The 19,174-nt window shown below is 46.9% G+C and overlaps 1 protein-coding gene across 5 annotated transcripts in view; it reads right to left on the bottom strand.

The window, feature by feature from the left end:
- ZFAND4 (zinc finger AN1-type containing 4) overlaps positions 1–19,174 on the bottom strand; it is an 81,721-nt gene that overhangs the window by 26,044 nt on the left and 36,503 nt on the right. For all 5 annotated transcript variants that reach the window (XM_014523753.2, XM_014523842.2, XM_014523887.2 and 2 more), the window contains exon 5: positions 14,507–14,693. In XM_014523753.2, the coding sequence (XP_014379239.1) occupies positions 14,507–14,693 (187 nt within the window). The remainder of the gene's footprint in view (positions 1–14,506; positions 14,694–19,174) is intronic.

The following is a 19,174-nucleotide window of genomic DNA, read 5'->3' as shown; positions in this document are numbered from 1 at the left end:
ACAAGTTTTATATTTTGCAATGACATCACGCTGGTTTTGCTAATTCTTCTTGTAGGAAGTTTCAGAGTCCCACCCAACCTTAAAGAGGAAGAAAATACTGTATTCATCTCAAATTCAACATGACACTGAATTTAAGATGATCCCCACCCCAATAATTAGATTCTATACATGGAAAATTTATAACTTTGTTATAATTTTCCATGCATAGAACCTAATTATTGGAGGCTTGTTTTAAAATTGGTCCCCTGTACCACTGCAGCAAGGAAAGCAGTGGCAGGAGGCGGGGCAATAGGAGAGGCTGTAGGGGGGCAGGTGGCAGAGAAAGCAGTAAGGTGGCAGACACTGGAGGTGTCTAGCAGCTTGACACCTCCTGCTTTTTGCCCTTTGCACGGCACCCCCCCCCCCCAACACATCCTATGTCCACTACCACTTGCTCCCCCTGCTGCCTGCACCCTGGTCCCCCTGCTACTTGCCCCACCATGCCTATACCCACCTGGTGCCTGCCTCCCCACCATTTCAGCACCCCCTCCCATAGCCTCTGCCCCCTGCCTGCCTCTTCCCCACATCCTGCTGCTTATCTTTGCTCTGACTTCAGCAGGGCTCTGACCTTGCTCCAGACTAGGGTAAGGAGCATATGTTTGCTCTGACCCTAGCCCAACTCAGTAGCAGTGTCAGCAGGCTTCACAGATCCCAGGCTTCCCCTGCACTGGCAAGTAGCAAGCTTGGCTCCAGTATGCTCCCACAGCTGGTCAGGGCTCCCTGCCAAGGGAGCCCTCGAGGTGCTCCTACAGCTGGGAGTCCTTGTCAGGTGCTTAGCACTCCAAGCCGTGAGAAAGTATTGGAGCCAAGGGCTCCTCTGCACTCCTCTAGCTGGGTGACCTGTGCTCCCAACCTCAGGAGCACATTACTCTTGAAGGGATCAAGGGTGCTCCCAAGGCTGGGAGACCTGGCCACACACAATTTAAGGCATGATGGGAACCAGCTACAAAGTTATTACACATATTCCCTTCCTATTTTATCACGCCATTAACTGAGGGAACGTGTGGTCATGTCACTACTTAAGACATGATTAACCAGGCAATTGTGTCTGAGGTGCAATGTCTGTCAGGACCTTCAGCTTATGTGTACCCAAAACTACTTGTAACTACTTTTTTGAATTAATGCATTTCAAACTGACTGGCTTCCTTAAGTGTTAAGCTTCCATGAGATCTGTGCTGTAAGAACCATAACTGAAGTAGTATTTTAATAAGACAACAGGCTCATGTGGATCAGCAGAAATACAGCAACTTTCTTCTTTAACACAAAGATGTAATTATTTTATTTGTTTAATTTTTAATGGATGTTAACTGTTATCCTTATTGTAGATGAGATAAAATGGGCCAGAGGAATATAAAACTTTGTGTATTACACAAACCAACCGCTGGTTGTATCAATGATTCCTGTTCCTGTTCCCAAGCACAGTGGGAGAGGCCAAGCAATGGACAGGGATGTGCCTGAAATGCTCACCCACATACCTAACAGGGGAAGAAGACATGCTTGAAATCTAAATCCCCCAATGAGGTGACAGGGAGAAAAGAGTTGTGTCCTGTCTCTTTCCAAGACACTTGGTCTTCCTTTCTACAAAAGTACGTAACGGGGAACTGAAGCATTTGTAAGGAAGGATGCTATCAACAAGTATACAATGTTCATTTTCTGAGTTACAACTTGCTCCTTTGGAGACAAAGGGCTACCAATGAATGTATATTCTTAACTGCTTACTTAGCAGACAGTCTGGAAAATGCTAGTGTCCCAAGGGAAATTTTTAGGGGGTGCACCGATAAAGTTACTTTTGGCCGATACCGATGGCTGATTATTAACCAGCCATATCGGTTGATACCGATAGTCAATTTACAGGAATGCACCCCGGCAGCTTGGAAAGCAGCCTTCTGTCAGTAAGTCTGGCGGGGGGGAAGAGGAGGGAAGGGGCATGGGGGGCACAGATCAAGGCTTCCCACGATGAGGGAGGGAGTGGGGCAGGGGCAGGCACTGCCCAGCCAAGGAGGTGAATGCGACCCCAGGAGCAGGATGGAGCCATGGGCAGTTTATCCAGGGAGTGTGCGGGGTGGGTGTCTCCCCACTACTGTGCACTCCCCTGGGGGAGGCATGTGCCCCCCTGGATTTTTGTGTGGTGTGAGGGTGCTGCCCACTGCAGGCTTGGGGCCAGGGGCTGTGCCAGCTTCTTTCCAGTTGGGGGACTGAGCCAGGACTGTGCTCAGGGTGGACGGGGGTGGGGCAGGCAGCGGTGGCACTGGGAGGGGTGGCTACGGGGTAGGCTATGGCCACCTCAAAATTTGCCATAGGCCCCCCATAGTCACCCCACCCAGTACCACTGCCACCAGCCCTGCCCCCACCTGCTCAGAGCCCAGCCCCTGCCCAGACTCCACACTGGGAAGAGGCTGGCGCAGCCTCTGGTCCCAAGCCCACAGGGGGCAGACCACCCTCACTCTGTGCACAAATCTGGGGGGGAACATGCCCCCATGCCTCCCCCAGGGGTGCATGCAGCAGTGGGGAACTGCCCCCCTGCACCCCCCAGACAAGCTGCCCATGGCTCTGTTCCACTTCTCGGGTCACATTCACTGCCCTGGCTGAGCAGCGCCTGCCCCTGGCCCCACCCCTGCCCCACTCCCTTCCTCACCAGGGGGGGGGCCTCAGTCTGCTCCTCCATGCCCCTTCCCTCCCACAGACTTACCAGCAGGAGGCTGCTCTTCAAGCTGTCGGGCTGCATTCCTGGCTGTGTGCATGCTGAGGCTGTATGCATGCACACGGCATTTATCGGTGACATTATCGGCTATACTGACCAAAAAAAAGCCTATTGCTGATAATGTTAATTTTCCTTTTATGCCTATCTGATAAGCCACTGATATATCAGTGCGTCTCTAGCAATTTTGCACCCTTTTCAAATCAAGCTCACCTAGAAGGGAAGCTTAATTTAAGTCCTCTTTTTCTCTTTGCTATACCCTCTGCCCCACAACACAGCGGAGGGGGAGGGGGGAATGAACTGACGTGCCCCCTGTTCACTTACTTTAAAATACTGTAACATGTCCAATAATTTCTTATGTTTTTAAGTTACATTCAAAATGGGCTGGCTAATTTCTTCTCAAAAGTGAGAAGGAAAAATGGATTAAGTTAGGTGCACCTAGCACAATGACTCATCTCAAAAATAGACAGATTTCTTGGGTCAAAGATACTTTTACTGTTGGATATACTGTTTTGAACTTAGGCAGCTGGGGCATGCCACAAATTAGCCCTGTACCTTTCAAGTACCACTGTGATCCCTTTCCCTTATTGATCTGCTTTACTTTTTGTTCTCTGCCCAGTGTTCCCTGACCAAACTACTGCCCTGCTTTCTGCTCTCTGCCCGAGATGATGCTCTGCTTTCTCCTCCCTGGCCGATCTGCCACTGTGCTATCTGTTCTATCCCCAATCTGTTGTGCCACACAAAGAGGCTGCCCATGCCACAAGTTGGCCACCCCTGGCCTAAAGAAACCCAAATCAGATGCTATGTAATCCTTTGCAGTGATGCACCTAGCTAAATTCCATTAAGTTAGTACTCTAATCATACACTGAAATATCATTGCCTTAACTAACAAATACAAAGAAACCTGACTTAGGAGAAAGAACTAGAACAGTTGGCAGATACCAAAAAAGTTAAAAGGAGAAAAATGGAACAGTGAATTTTGTATGTCAAGTTTCTATACTGTCTTCTTCAGTCTTAACTGAAAAAAGTAATTACCAAAAAAAGGAAAGGAAAACAAAGGAAGAACACAAGAGACTAAACCTACCCCAAACAGCTATATACTGAGCTTGCAGAGTATCTAGTATCCAGAGAAGTCAAAGGTTAGCTACCCCAATCCTTGGAAGCGGCATCGAAGGCTGCAAAGAGCAGCAAGGTTACAAGTAGTAAATTCTTATGGTTTCCAAACTGCATTCTGTACCCATTTGCAATTTATTGAAGCAGAACAGTGATACAAACTGAAGGGCAAAATGAGAGCTGTCACTTGTTCCTCACTGCCTGCCCCCAGTCATGATATAGTTTGATAGCATTGCCTTCTACACAGTATACAGCTGTTTGGGAACACACAGCTCCTGAAAGGCAGTCGTAAAATTTTGTATTTTAATTTAATCATAGGTTTACAGGTCAATGGTCCCATCTACTACAGATCCTACTTTATCCTACTTTGCTCTTTTCTTCTGATGGATTTATGAGCAAACTGAGGTAATCCAGACAAGTCCATACAATCCTTTTTCAACAAGCAAATCTTTAAATATGCTTGTGAAAAAGGGACCATGCATACATATATTAAACAGCCATTACTTTCATTTTTGCAAATAGAATCTGGAACCATTTAAATAGGCATTCAAATCACAGTGCTGAACAACAGACTGACTTTGGCCTTATCTGCATTTTAAGCTTTAAAGTAGTACAACCTCTCTAGCGTGAATCCAGTTATATTGTACAGATATAAGAGAACAACTATTCCAGTATAATTATGAGACTCTAACCAACAGTTACAGCAGTCCAAAAACTCCTTTACCTATACCAGACCATATACAGATCCTGGATTTTTTTGAGAATGGAAACAAGCTACATGTAATTCAAGTTGCACCAAAGAACAGAATTGACTTTTAATTACTTTCAAGGTAGGAACAGATGTTGCACTTGTCCCTGAACAAACTGTGCCTGTGTTTGTCCTGTAACAGAAATATCCTGGGATTTGTGTGTACACGCATAGCCTTTCTAATTGGGGTTCAGGGAGCAGCTGAATGTATTGCCATTTTTCTTCCACTGATTCAATGTTGCAATCCTAGGATAACCATTCAGGCGCACCTTATGATGTCCAGGGACAAACTGTTATTACTACTTATCCCATGAACCTTTTTCAAGATTTATCACAGGAATGGACATGGACATCTGAATTACTGCACTTTGTCCCAGAATAAAATGGTTTATCATGGGACAAGCATGACATATGTCTGTAGACACAGGGTATGTCTACACATGCAATACATGAATAAACTGGAGTTTAGTGCTCTGGAGTGTATTGCTTCCGGGCACGCCATTTGAATGTGACCCTGGGAGCAATAAACTCCAGGGCAATAAGCTCTGCAGTTTATTCATGCACAGCACATTGAGTCAGGGCGGAGCAGACTTGGGTGGTTGGGATCCTGGGACAGAGCAGACCTGGGTGGCAGGGAGCCCAGGGGTGGAAGCGGGGGTCAGCTTGACAGCCCGGGGCTGCTCCTCCCAATTCAATATGCAGCGGAGGGGTTGGCTGGGGCACTAGGGTACTTCAATGTGCGGTTAGCCTGCAGGCAACACTCACACTGAAGCACATCCATGCCCCAGCCAGCTGGGGCAGTGTCTACACGTGAGTGGCTGCAGAGTTTTTTTAATTAGTTTACTCCAGCCTAATAGGAGCACACGTGTAGATGCCAAGACATTTACTGTGCAGCTAATTAGTCAACTGCGTAAGAAATGTCTTCTGTAGACATGTCCTCAGTAAGCTTTATTCAGATCACTAGCAAACTGCCTATCAAGAATGATGGGCTCTGTGTCCAGACTTGCTTCCCCACTCCCCCCAGGGGCAGATTAATGTGTACTGGGGCCCTGGGCAAACACAAAATTGGAGGCCCCTCCCCCCATGGGAGCTGGGGGGGAGGGGCCCCTTCACCATCTGGTGCTGGCAGGGGAGGCTGGGGGGAGCCTGCTGGGCTGGGCAGGGCAGATGCCCGCCTCTTCTCCCTGCTACCTACACACCCTGTCCCACTATAGCCAAACATACATGCGCACAGGCACACACACACAGGCATGCACACAGACAGGCATGCACTCTACTCTCACTCACTTTCTGCACATGGACACACAGACACAAACATAGTCTCCCTGCCATAAACACAGACACATGCACACACACAGAGACATGCATGCAGACAGATACACGTGCAGACAGGTGCACACTCTACTTACTCACTCTCTGCACATGGACACACAGAGACAAACACACTCTCTCTCCTGCCATGAACAAAGATACATGCACGCATGCAGACACACACATGCACAGACAGGCACCTACGCACACACAGACACGCACACATGCAGATGAGCGCGCGCTTTACTCACTCTCTGTACGTGCGCAGAGACGAATACACTCTCCCTCCTGCCATGAACACAGTCACATACATGCAAAAATATGCACACACACGCGTGCACACACACAGATGGGCACACACTCTACTTACTCAGTCTCTGCACATGGACACACAGACACAAACACACTCTTCCTCCTGCTATGAACACAGACAGACATGCATGCACACATGCACGCACACACAGACACACTCATGCACACATGCAGATAGGCATGCACTCTACTCATTCTCTGCACAGATACAAATATACTCTACCTGCCATGAACACAGACACACACACACACAGATGTGCGCACACCCACACACCCTCAGACACATACAGATGCACAGACACAGATGCATGCACACAGACCCAGACAGATGCACACAAACAGATGCGCTACACACAGAGGCATACACACATGCAGCCACGTGCACAAACAGACATGTGCATGCACACAGAGATGCAGGCAGGTGAATTTTGGAGGGCTAGGCCCCCCCCAGTGCTGGTGCCACCCTGCAGAGGTGCAGCACAAGGCCCCCTGACCGCCACTCTGCATCTGCCTGCCTCCCTGTTCTGCTCCCTACCTGCCTGTCTGCCACCTCCCCCTCCCTGCCAGCTGTTCAGGGGGGGAAGGTGCTGCCCCCTTCACCCTCAGGCAGGGAGGTAGGGGGGCAGCCCTGCTGCTCTGCTAGCTGGGGTGTGTTCCCCATCGCCAAACTTCCCCAGCACCAGTGTGAACTTGGGCCCATGCAGCCCAGGTGGCCCACCCTCTCAGCCAGGCATGCATAGTTGGGCAAAAGCGTTATGGAAAGAGAGACACACAGACAGGCTAAGGATTTTATTATATTAGATTTTCAGAGTAGCAGAACCAAAACCATCACAAAAGGGTAACAACTGCTGGTAGAATTTTAATTCTATAGCTAATAAATAACATTTTAAAACAAGTTATTTGACTGAAGCTATGGAATATTGCAGGTTGTTGGGGTTTTTTTGTACTGCTTCTGTAACAGAAGAAAGTTTTACTTCAAAGTTCAGCTGCTAGCCAAGTCAAAAGCATTAAATGGTACTCTTGGGCATTTTTACACGTGCTCCCGATAAAGCATTGGGCACTTTTAATTAGTGAGCCACATTAATTAAAAGTGTTCGTACGTCATGTGTTTCAGTAGCGCAGCATACCTCCGCACTGAGAAAATGGCAGCAGTGCACTTTGAACCAAATTACGCTGCATGTGCTGATACATGTGACATGCAAGTTTGCCAGATTGCGTCAAGTTACGTATTCCAGCAGACTATTAATTAAGTCTGCACTGATGCGCTGGACTTCCAGTGCACTGGAACAGACTTCCTGCATGTGTGTAAGTACCCCTTGTGTCCAATGATAACTATAACAATCGGCATCAACCTTTTCTGGCAGACATGCCACAAGCAAGCCCTGCACCTTCCTTGAGTGCCACTCCAATCTGCTTCCTCTGCCTGATCTGCTGCTCTGCTTTATGCTCCCTGCCCAATCTGATGCTTTGCTTTCTGCTTCCTGACCTATCTGGTACTGTTTTGCCTGCCCCATCCCAGATTTACTGCATGCTACACACAGGGGCTGCCAGTGCCACCTGTTGGGCACCCTTGTACTATTATATGAAGACATCATGACTAATAGCTAACTGTTTTGGGTGACATCTTTTATTGAACCGATTATATAACTGGAAGAGATGCCCAAACAAGCTTATGGGCACACGTTCTTCTTCAGATCTGGGGAAGAAGCAAGTACAGCCTAAGCTAAATACCAGTTTATTTTCACTTGAGAAAGTCAAAATAGAGTCAATGTCTACTTGCCAGCTGAATCTCCTAGAAATGACTAACAGGCAGAGAAAAGTTTAGGTTCAGATTCCCCAAGAAACCCAATCTGATACGCCATCATAAACAAAGGCAGGAGAGAGATCTATTTTTTGTTTTTCATTTCATTGATTAGAACAGAAGAATTGAAAGTGTTTTACTAAAAGTTCCTAAAGTTTATGATACAATTGCATCTGAACAAAAAAATTAAGATGTCAAATTCTATAACACACTGGCTTAGTTCATTCTATCATGTTCTCTTCAAGTAGCTGTTAGCAGTTACAACAGCTTATTTCTGACCATCAGTGACAGTGGTTACTATTGAAACTAATAGTGCTAAAGACTTCTCATTTTAGCAATGAGGGGCCATGGTTTGATGCCTCAACAAGGATTAATATGAAGTCTACTATTGTAACTATTGACAGTGCTAACTATTTCAAAGCAGACAGTGTCAGCAAAAAAATTCAGCTATTTAGGAATTTTATGAAATTCTTGGGTAGAATTCCAGGACTGCTAAATATCAATTAGACCCTTACTGCAGCCTTTGTGCTTAATCCTGCAGTGACAAGTATGGATTGTAAACAAGGAAATATCTCTAAAATTAAGCAAGAAACTTTAGATAAACCAGAAAGAGAGACTGAAAAGTAACATTTTGTGTATCCTTATTTCTAAGTTGGCTCATGCAGTGTTCCCTTTAAAAAAAACCTGGTGTTTCTCAATTGCTTTTGGTATAGCCAAATCAAATTGGTTTCATTTTGTATTGAGAAACACAATTAAGAAAAACATTTGTCCGTATTAACTGCACACATTGCATTGTGTTACTGTTTACTTAAGCCAAGGGTGTCCAACCTTTTAAAATGTGGGGCCAGATCATGAACTTTTTATCACCCAGTGGACCGGCAAGCCATACTCAAAGACCTCACAGGAAGCGGTATCACATCAGGAAGTGATGTCATGTGACCTTTGCCACCAATGAAGTTGCAGGAAATGACAATGAAATGGGTCTGGAAATGTGGTTTAAAATCCAAAATATCCCTAGTACTGGTAGCATACGGCACCCAACACAGGCTTTTCGGCATGCAACATATCAACTTGGCTCGAACAAACAAAAGGTCTGGCTAGGAAGTGCTCCGGCTTCTGCCTCACAACCCCCCACCCTTGACCATGCTAACGCTCAGCTGCCGGTAGTCCCAGGGACACCCACGACCCTGCAGGACATGAATACCAAGGCCCAGAGGCCTGGATTTGGCTAAGGGCAGGTGCACAGCCAAACACACGGGGCCTCATGGAGCTGCACCCTGGGATTATAGGGGCTTGCCTCTCCCCCTGGGGATGATGGAGTGGGGGAAGTGAAGGGGTGCTGCTCCTGGCACCTTGGGTCTGGCTTCTCTTGCCCCTGAGATGTCTTCCCCCGCACCCGGGGGAGTGTGATGCTCGCACCTCCTAGGGCCTGGGGGCAGGCTCAGGGTCCAGGAGCCTGGCGCTGGGGGAGGCAAGGAGGCGGTGGAGCCCGGGGAGGAGCCAGGCAAGGGCCGTGGTGCTGCAGCCCGCATGTGTTGGGCTCTATAGGTGGAACAGCCATGGGGCAGGGACCCAGGCCGCCCAAGCCCCCCACCCTGGGCCCTCCCGCGCCTTGCAAGCCCGCCCGGCGGCCCGCGGCCCGCGGGCAGGTCCCGTCAGTGATCCAGCCTCTTCTGGGGCTTGACAGAGCAGAACTTATTCTTTCGCTTGCAGCTCTGGCTTCCGGCACCAACGATGCACTCTCCAGTCACCGATGAGCCGCACTTTCGCTGCTGGCTACTCCTCTTCCCACTCGCACCACATTGGCAATGTCAAGCTGACGGGGTGTGTGTGGGAACCTTGTCCCTTCCCCAGCCCTTCAGCAGCCATTAGAAAGCTACTGAGGAGCTGGGGGAGGGACAAGGGGTGGGAACAAAAGTAAACAGTGTTTACTTTCATTTCCTGTCGCAGCACCTCAGGCCTCAGAAAACAGCTTGGCGGGCTCCATGGTGGCCCGCGGGCTGTATGTTGGACAAGCCAGACTTAAGCCTTAAAGTTACAGTGTTTGATTAGAATATAAGTACCACACTGGGTCAGATCAATGGTCCATGCACAAGTACAGACTGTAATGACTGGCTAGGCTGCAGAGAATCAGACTGATCAGGTCCTGTGGGCCACATGCAGCACACAACCCAGGCTGGTCCCACATGTGACATGCAGCGCACAGGGCTAGGGCCAGCGTGCACTGCATGCAGTGTGTGGGCCAGCCCAGGGCACACAGCATGCAGGAGGCAGGTCCAGTCCAAGCCCCATGGGCAGCATCAAAGGCTGGATGATAGGGCACTACAGGCTGAATCCAACCCATGAGGAATCTTTGACAACCCCATAGCAGACCGCAAGCTGAATATGAGCCAACAGTGTGCTCTAGTTGCAAAAAAAAGCCAGGAGCATACTGGGCTGTATCAACAGTAGGATCACTTGCAAATCAAGGGAACTGATTCTTTTGCTCTATTCAGTACTAATGAGGCCTCACCTAGAATACTGCATCCAGTTTTGGGCCTCCAAAAAGGATGTAGATAGATGGAAAAAAGTCCAGTGCAGGGCAACAAAACTGCTTAGGGGCTTGGGAGGCAAGACTTATGCAGGGATCCTGGTCTTCTCTGATTAAAAAAATCCTAAATTCTCTGGTTAAAACCCACCCAAATCTGCTTTCTCTACAATTAAAATGAAACACCACTGTATCTATATAGGTATCAGTCAACACAATGAGTTACGGATATATTTATTTACAATTGTAAAGCCATTTGGAAGTCTACCAGTGCCTCCATCATTATAATAAAATAAATTTTCAATACCTATATATTTTGGTGTTTGAATTTGGTTTCTTTACCATGGAAAATCAGAGCTCCCCCTGCCCCCTTCACTCACCAGGGTGCTCTCCACTACTCTGGCCTAGCTACCACATGCAAGTGTGCAGGCACACATGCATGTGGTGTCCCTTGTGCCCTGCTCCTTCTAGCGCCCTTGCAAACTGGAACTCTGCCAGCCTGCAAGGGGAAACCCATGTTTTTCTCCCTTAAAGGAGAAAATATACATTTTTCTTTTTTAAAGTAGATAATCCACATTTTTCTGAGACAAATGGAAAACATGGATCCCTACTTATGAGGAAAGGCTGAAAGAACTAGGGCTGTTTAGCCTGGAGAAGGTGATATTGAGTTGGGATTTGATAACAACCTTCAAATACCCAAAGGGTGAAAGAGGACAGAGATGGGCTTTTCTCTGTGGCCACAGGCTACCTAAAGAAATTCTGGAATCTCCATCCTTGGAAATTTTCAAGAGCAGGTTAAGCAGATGCCTGGCTGGAGTGGTTTAGAAAACGGCCATTTATAAATGTGCTCCAGGAGGCGGCAGGGGTGTGCGTGCGGCAGTTTAATTTAATTAGCGCTTGGGGCATCATGTGCATTTCTGTCCCCACACTGAACAATGGCGGTGGGGGTTCTGAACTAAACCTTATCAAACGAGCTTTAGTTTAGTGCCCCACTGCCATTTTTCAGCATGGGGACCCTGATACACATGACACTTAACTCGGCAATTAAATCGAGTGAGCAGTTAATCGAGTCGGAGCAGCCTTCCTCCAGGTGTATAGGAGCTCATGGAAAATTAGGGGTGAAAAGGAGCTCAGGAGGTAATTTAGTCCAGTGGTTCTCAACCTTCTTTGTACCAGGACTCATTTGCAAACACTGATGGCCAGTCCTGACCCAGTACATAGTTTAAGTAGAAACCACACAAGTATTTTGGCCCCAAAACACTTATTACACACTACAAACTAAAGCAGCTCAACAGTCTTAATTTGAAAAGACAGACATAAACAGGAGAACATTAAAAGCAATGTCAACATGTAGACCTCCATTACTCCCAAGTGACATTCATCACTGTGCAATTTGCACAATGCCCTCCTGCACCAGGTCCTGCCTGTTGGGCCGTGGAGGTGGCTTCTGCCTGTGCCGGTCTGGCTAGGCTGCAGCCCCAATTCCGGTGTGAGTGCACAAGTCTTGGAGCCATGAGCACCCCTGACACATCATCTATAGCCCCCCTCCACTCCATAGATTTACCTGCGGGGAGCTCCAGGAACTGCTCTCTCTATGCTGCCTAGCTGTCATGTGCATGATGGAGCACATGCATGTACATGGCGAACCCTGGCTGATCGCCCTCTTCCCGCTTCTCCCAGCCCCAAGCAGCCCCTCACAGACTGGAACTCCTTTAACAGAGAAAACCTGTTATCTTCCACATTTCTCCATGATTGTTCATGATTCTTTCATATATTCTTGTGACCCACTTTTGGGATGTGACCCATGGATTGAGAAATGCTGGTCCACATGAATGTCGCATGCCTTCCGAGGCTGTGGGGGGCGGGGTTGGCGGCGAGTGGGGAGCTCCTGCAGGTGGCCACAGTGCTGTTGGCGGTGAATAGGGAAGGGGATGGCAAGCACTGATCGGTGATCGGCGACCACCAACAGACGCCACCAGTGGTGTTAGTGGCAAGGGGGCCAGGAGGTGGCAAATGGCAATCACTCGCAGGCGCTGCCAGCAGTGTCAGCAGCGGTCAATCTTAGGGGATGCACCGTCAACCTCAGGGGTGCATCTGCATGCACCCCCTATGCATCGCCAATGCTAATCTAGTCCAAACCCCAGCTCGAAGCAGGACCATCCCCAACTGTATCATCCCAGCTAAGGCTTTGTCTAGCCGGTCTTCAAAACCTCCAAGGATGGAGATTCCACAACGCCTCTGGGTAACCTGCTGTTCCAATGCTTCACCACACTCGTAAAGAGAAAATTTTTCCTAATTTCTAACTTAAACTTCCTTTGCTGCAACTTGAGACCATTGCTCCTTGTTCTGTCACCACTGAGAACAGTCAAGCTCTTTGGAACCCCACTTCAGGTAGTTGAAGGCTGCTATTAAATCCCCCCTCAGTCTTCTCTTCTCCAGAATAAATAAGCCCAGCTCCCCCAGGCTCTCCTCAGAAGTCATGTGTCCCAACCACCTGACCATTTTTGTTGCCCTCTGTTGGACTCTCTCCAATTTGTACACATCCTTTCTCTACTGGGGGGCCCAAAACTGGACACAGTACTCCAGATGTGGCCTCACCAATCCTGAATAGAGGAGAATAATCACTTCCCTCGATCTGTTGGCAACACTCCTAATAATGCAGCCCAGTATACCGTTAGCCTTCTTTACAACATTGGTACACTGCTGGCTCATATTCAGCTTATTGTCCACTGTAACACCCAGGTCCTTTTCTGCAGAACTGCTGCTTAACTAGTTGGTCCCCAGTCTGTAGTGGTGCATGGGATTGTTATGTCCTAAGTGCAGGACTTTGCACTTGTCCTTATTGAACCTCATGAGATTTCTTTTGGTCCAGTTCTCCAATTTGTTGAGGTTTCTTGTAATCCTAGCCCTACCCTCCATTGTATCTACTATTCTCCCTCCCCCCTCCCCCCCCTTCCGCTTGGTGTCATCTGCTAATTTGCTGCTGATGGTGCACTCCATCCCATCTTCCAAGTCACTGATGAAAATAGTGAACAAAACTGGTCCTAGGACTGATCCCTGGGGCACTTCACTTGATATTGGCTGTCAACTAGACATCGAACCATTGATTACTATGCTCTGAGCCTGATGATCCAGCCAATTTTCTTACAGACCTTTCATTCAATCTGTACTTCCTTAGCTTGCTTGCAAGAATCAGTCACAGGTGATCTTGCTTTAAGCAAGGGGCTGGACTAGATGACCTCACATAAGGCCCCTTCCAGCCCTTCCAGTCCTAAGCTGTAGTTAGTATCTCATCTCCTACACTGGCAAGTACTAGAGGCTTTATAGGGCAAGTGTCTGTACAAGGAATACCTAATATAATCCATCCCGTTTTACCCTCCCTGGCATTAGCCATCAATGTTTTAAGAATTATCAAGAGGATACTATTTAATACTTATCAAGGGACATGTCCTCCATGAATTTGTTTAATCCCTTTCTGAATCTGGTTATACTGTCTGCCTCTCCAACCTCCTATGGCAATGAATTTCATTAATTACGCAAGAAGTAACACAGTCTGTAGATGTTTTAAGACTTTTCAGTAGGCACACCCTAATTTCTGCATTTCGGAACTTGGTGAATAAGAGTTCCCTATTCACTCTGTCCACACCTTTCATGATTTTATACACTTCTATCATATCCCCCTTAAGCTTTCTTTCCAAACTAAAGAGTCCTAGGCCTTTTTAGTCTGTCCTGGTACGGCAGCTGCTCCATACCTCTTATCTTTGTTGCCTTTCTCTGTACCTTTCCTAATTCCACTTTAACTTTGTTTGAGGTGTGGAGACCAGAACTGTTAGACCTTTTATGCACAATCCTTCTAACAGTCTAGATATTCTTTTGATAAATATCAGGGAATAAAAACTGAAAACTTTTACAGTTTTCCCCTTTAAACCCAAACACACAAATCAAAATCCACTTTACCTTAAAGATTCAGATAATGGTGTTAAAGTGCCATCTCCCCTGTCTACAACACGGAAAAAATTCAATTGATCTCCTTCCCGGTACACCAAGAAGGTAACTGGTTTGTTGGATGGCCCCTTCTCCCAGACCTCATCTCGACTGGGATCCATGTATTCAGCCATTTCCCTAATTGGGTCTTCCACAGGAACTACAAAGAGAAAAACAGAAGGAAAAGCAGACTGTTTCAACTTGAGAGTCCTAGTCACAAAAAAACCACAGATGCATTGTATTTCAACCTTCACATAATGTTTGAAAACCTCTACAGCAATGGTCAGAAAGGGGGAATTGATGGGCTTGTCTGGAAAGAAAGAGAATAATTTGCACACCTTGAAGTGTTTAACTTAAATTAATTTATTTCAATCAGAATTCAAGCACCTGCATCAATCTACACATGACCTGGAGTGACCAGAAGCTCAAATGTTTGTGCATTCAAGTCTAAAGCACTCTGACACCTGGCCTGAGTTTGCAATCCCCTCCCTCCCATTTTCATCTTTGTATTCATAGTTTCATAGTTTCTAGGGTCGGAAGGGACCTGGGCAGATCATCTAGTCCGACCCCCTGCCATGGCAGGAAAGAGTACTGGGGGCAAACGACCCCAGCAAGATGGTCATCTAACCTCCTCTTAAAAACCCCCAGGGTGGGAGCCTGCACCACCTCACTTGGAAGCTGGTTCCAGACCCTAGCCGCCCTGACCGTGAAGTAGCGCCTCCTGATGTCCAACTTGAACCTTCCCTCCGCCAGCTTGTGACCGTTATTCCTGGTCACTCCTGGCGGCGCTCGGGGGAACAGGGACTCCCGCAGTGCCTGTTGATCCCCCCTGACTAGTTTATAGCAGGCCACAAGATTCCCCCCTCAGCCTTCTCTTCTGGAGGCTGAACAGGTTCAGGTCCCGTAACCTTTCCTCATAGGACCTGCCCTGCTGTCCCTTGATCATGCGAGTGGCCCTCCTCTGGACCCTCTCGATGCTGTCCACATCCCTCTTAAAGTGCAGCTCCCAGAACTGGACGCAGTACTCCAGCTGCGGCCTGACCAGTGCCGCATAGAGGGGGAGGATCACCTCCTTGGTCCTGCTTGAAATGCATCTGTGGATGCACGACAAGGTACAGTTGGCCTTCCTAGCCGCCTCCCCACACTGCCGAGCCATGTTCATCTTGGAGTCAATAATGACTCCAAGATCCTTTTCCACCTCCGTGCTGACAAGAGGGGAGTTCCCCAGCCTGTAGGTATGGTGCCGGTTGTTCCTCCCCAGGTGCATCACCTTGCACTTGTCTGTGTTGAACCCCATCCTGTTCTCCTCCGCCCATCCTTGTAACCTGTCAAGGTCCGACTGTAGCCTGTTGCTCCCTTCTATTGTGCCCACATCCCCCCACATCTTGGTGTCATCAGCAAATTTGAACAGGGTGCTTTGCACCCCCTCGTCCAAATCACTGATGAAGATGTTGAACAGGGTGGGCCCGAGGACCGAGCCCTGCGGGACCCCACTGCCCACGTCCTTCCAGGCTGAGAAGGACCCATCCACCACCAGTATTCTGTGATGACTTTATGATTCCCGCCAGTTAGTACTAAGAAGCCAAAAGGAACCTCCATAGCCTGACAACCTTAACTTCTGAAAGTGATGCCTCTCTGAGCCTGAGTTTTATCACCCAGTTTTCCCAATAACCTCCATTCAACCTGGCAAGGACATTAAGACCCAGGTCATAGCTACCTACTGATAACTCCTCACTCATCAAGAATCACAGGAAGCTTACTAGCATCTGCTACAATGTGCAGGACAACTACAACATGAAAACACTGGATATGGCTGAATCATTTTGAGAAGGCAAATTTTAAATCTTCACTACCACAGACAGTTGAGTTGAATGGGACTAATACAAACCAGAGCCTGAAATGAATGTACATGAATAAGAGAAACTAACCCACCGCATGTCTCTCCTCCCCCTTCTGTTACTTAACATCTCCAATGCAGCAGAAACTATGTTGCCAACAGCTGCTCCTACCAGCACTTCCACAGGAGCAAAAAGAATGAAATAAATAGACACACCAAGAAATTCCGCTCATTTCTTGAATATCTGTCTGGGACAAGGTATCAGATCCTGCCTCTCCCTATCCTCCTCCAACTACAGAAGGAAGAGATCCCAAATACAGATATGACTTGGGTCACAGAGCAAATCTCAGCACTGCAGCAGATACACAACAGATGAGCAAGACACAAAAAAAACTAAAGAAGATGCTACTTGGCTAAGAATGGGATAACAAGATGGCAATTGATTAAACCAAGGTTGGAGAATTTCATTTGAGTTATTTTATTTATGAATCTAGTTAACTAGCACCAGAAATTAGAAAAAAAAAAATTTAAGGTTTCTTATCAAACATCTCTCTACAATACCTAACTTAAAATTGAAAGAGTGATAGGAAGAAACCCCAAATCAAGTGATTTTAGACCACTCATCGTTTTCAATAATAGCTTAAATCACTGGAGTGTAGTTAAATCACTGCTTCCTCAAGAAAAAAAAAATTACCCAACAGGGGCTTGAAAGGCAAGACTTATGAGGAAAGGCTGAAAGAGGGTTATTTAGCCTGGAGAAGCAAAGACTGAGGGGAGATTTGATAAAAGTCTTCAAATAACTGAAGGATGATTACAGAGAGGATGTACACAGTCTTTTCTCTGTGGCTACTGGGAACAGGACTGGAAGCAATGGCCTCAAGCTGCAGCAGGGGTCATTTAGGCTGGAGATAAGGGGGAACTTTCTGACTACTGAGAGTGATCAGGTTTTGAACAGGCTACCTAGGAAAGCTGAGGACTCTCCATGCATGGAAACTTTCAAAAGCAGGTTAGACAGACACTTGACTGGGATGGTTTAGTCAGGGATGAACCTACCTTGAGCTAGATGACCTTGTGAGGTTGCTTTCCCAGCCTTACTTTCCTATGATCCTATGAATACTGATCACTGTATTAAGTAAACTGAGCCTGATTTTAATTAGCAAAGGGTTTTTTTTGAGAATCCAGTGAGAACCCTTTCTACAGGTAATAATAGCTAAGGGCACTTTTACATGTACTCTGGGGGGCAGTGGGGGGGGGAACGGCGCTTTAATTACAGCGGCTCCAAGAGCTGCTCTAATTAAAGTGCTGCTGCATTTTGTGTTTCAGTGTCCCCATGCTTAAAAATGGCAGTGAAGGCGCTTGAACTAAAGCTCATTCGATGAGCCCCCACCACCATTTTTAAGCATGGGGAAACCGATACACGAGATGCAGGAGGCTGCTGGGGTGTGGTAATCGCCACGCTCCAGCACACTCAATTAATTGTCTGCTGACCCCAATTAATTGAGTCTGCTTGACACACTGGAATTCCAGCATGTTGGAGCAGCCTCACTGCTTGTGCATAGGCATTCTAAGCGACTGAAGCTTAGAACAAACTCTTCCAGAGTTTAAGTAGAACAGTGGAATCCACTCTACCATCAACTTCTGCCAGACTAATCGGAGCAGTAAATTATTTTTAAAACAAAAACTGACAACTTTCCTATAGCTCAACACAAAATTACAACTTAGTAAGACAACTTAGAACACTTTTGTGAAATAAGGCACTTCTTATGTATGAAAGGTTCCACTTCCTGTGATACTGCAATTGAAATTTCAACATATGAAACTTCTGGGCATAAGCATCAGGGAGACTGGTTTTAATTACCTTTGAAAGTTGAACTCACTTACGTCTATAGATATGAATCCCCTATAGGATGTACAGAGCTCTCACCTAGAGTATGCTTTGCAAGTAAAAACAGTAAAGGGATTTATTGTCAGTTTTCATGCCTCAGAGTTTCACCACATAACTGAGTTACCTGTCCAGGTCAAATCTGCCATTGCATCCAGGTTAAGAAACACAGCAGGTGTCAGCAATGACAGAGGTAACTATTGCTCAAAACCAAAAGGTGTCACTTGCAGGGCTGCTGGGACGTTTGGTGTACCTGTAGCAAAACCCCCAGTTTTTCTTTTTTTTAATATTTATTTAAAATGCATTCCCGCCCCCTTTCTCCAACCATTTCCGACTTTTTTTCTCCCTCTCTATTCCCTATAGATAAGTATAAGTGAGCTAGACTTAGGGTAAGCTTTAAACATTTTTATTTTGGTAGCAAGTTTTTGGTTTTGGATATCCACCGTTTTATATTGTATTATTATTAGGTTTGTATTGATTTTTACTGTTGTAGATTGTATTATTATCATTTCATGTTGATTTTTATTGTTTCATATGGATATTGTATGGTTTAAGCCTGTGTTTGTAAGTGAACCAAAGTCATGTCAAGTTTCCATTTTATATGTGGGTGTGGGTGGGTGGGTGCAAGGGAACCAATTTGGCACTGTGTCACCATCTCCCCTGTTCAATAAAACCACTGTCATTTGCAACCCCGAGTTGGGTCATGTTTTACTGAATCCCAGTCCCTTCCTTATCTTAAATTCCAGCCTCATTCTCTCTCTCTCTCAGCTGCAGTTCCCATCCTCTCTGCTAGTTTCCTGATCTCCTCCCAAATCCATCTCCCCTTTTCTGCCACCTCTCAGCCTCTCCTTGCTTTCCTGCTGTCTCTGCTGCCTGCTGCATTTCCTGTGATTTTCTGCTGTCTGTCTCTCTGTTTTCAGGC

The sequence above is a fragment of the Alligator sinensis genome, unplaced genomic scaffold (genome assembly GCF_000455745.1).
Source record: "Alligator sinensis unplaced genomic scaffold, ASM45574v1 scaffold264_1, whole genome shotgun sequence".
Lineage (NCBI taxonomy): Eukaryota > Metazoa > Chordata > Crocodylia > Alligatoridae > Alligator > Alligator sinensis.
Note: the sequence above shows the minus strand (reverse complement) of the source record. Positions and strands in the feature narration are given on the sequence as shown.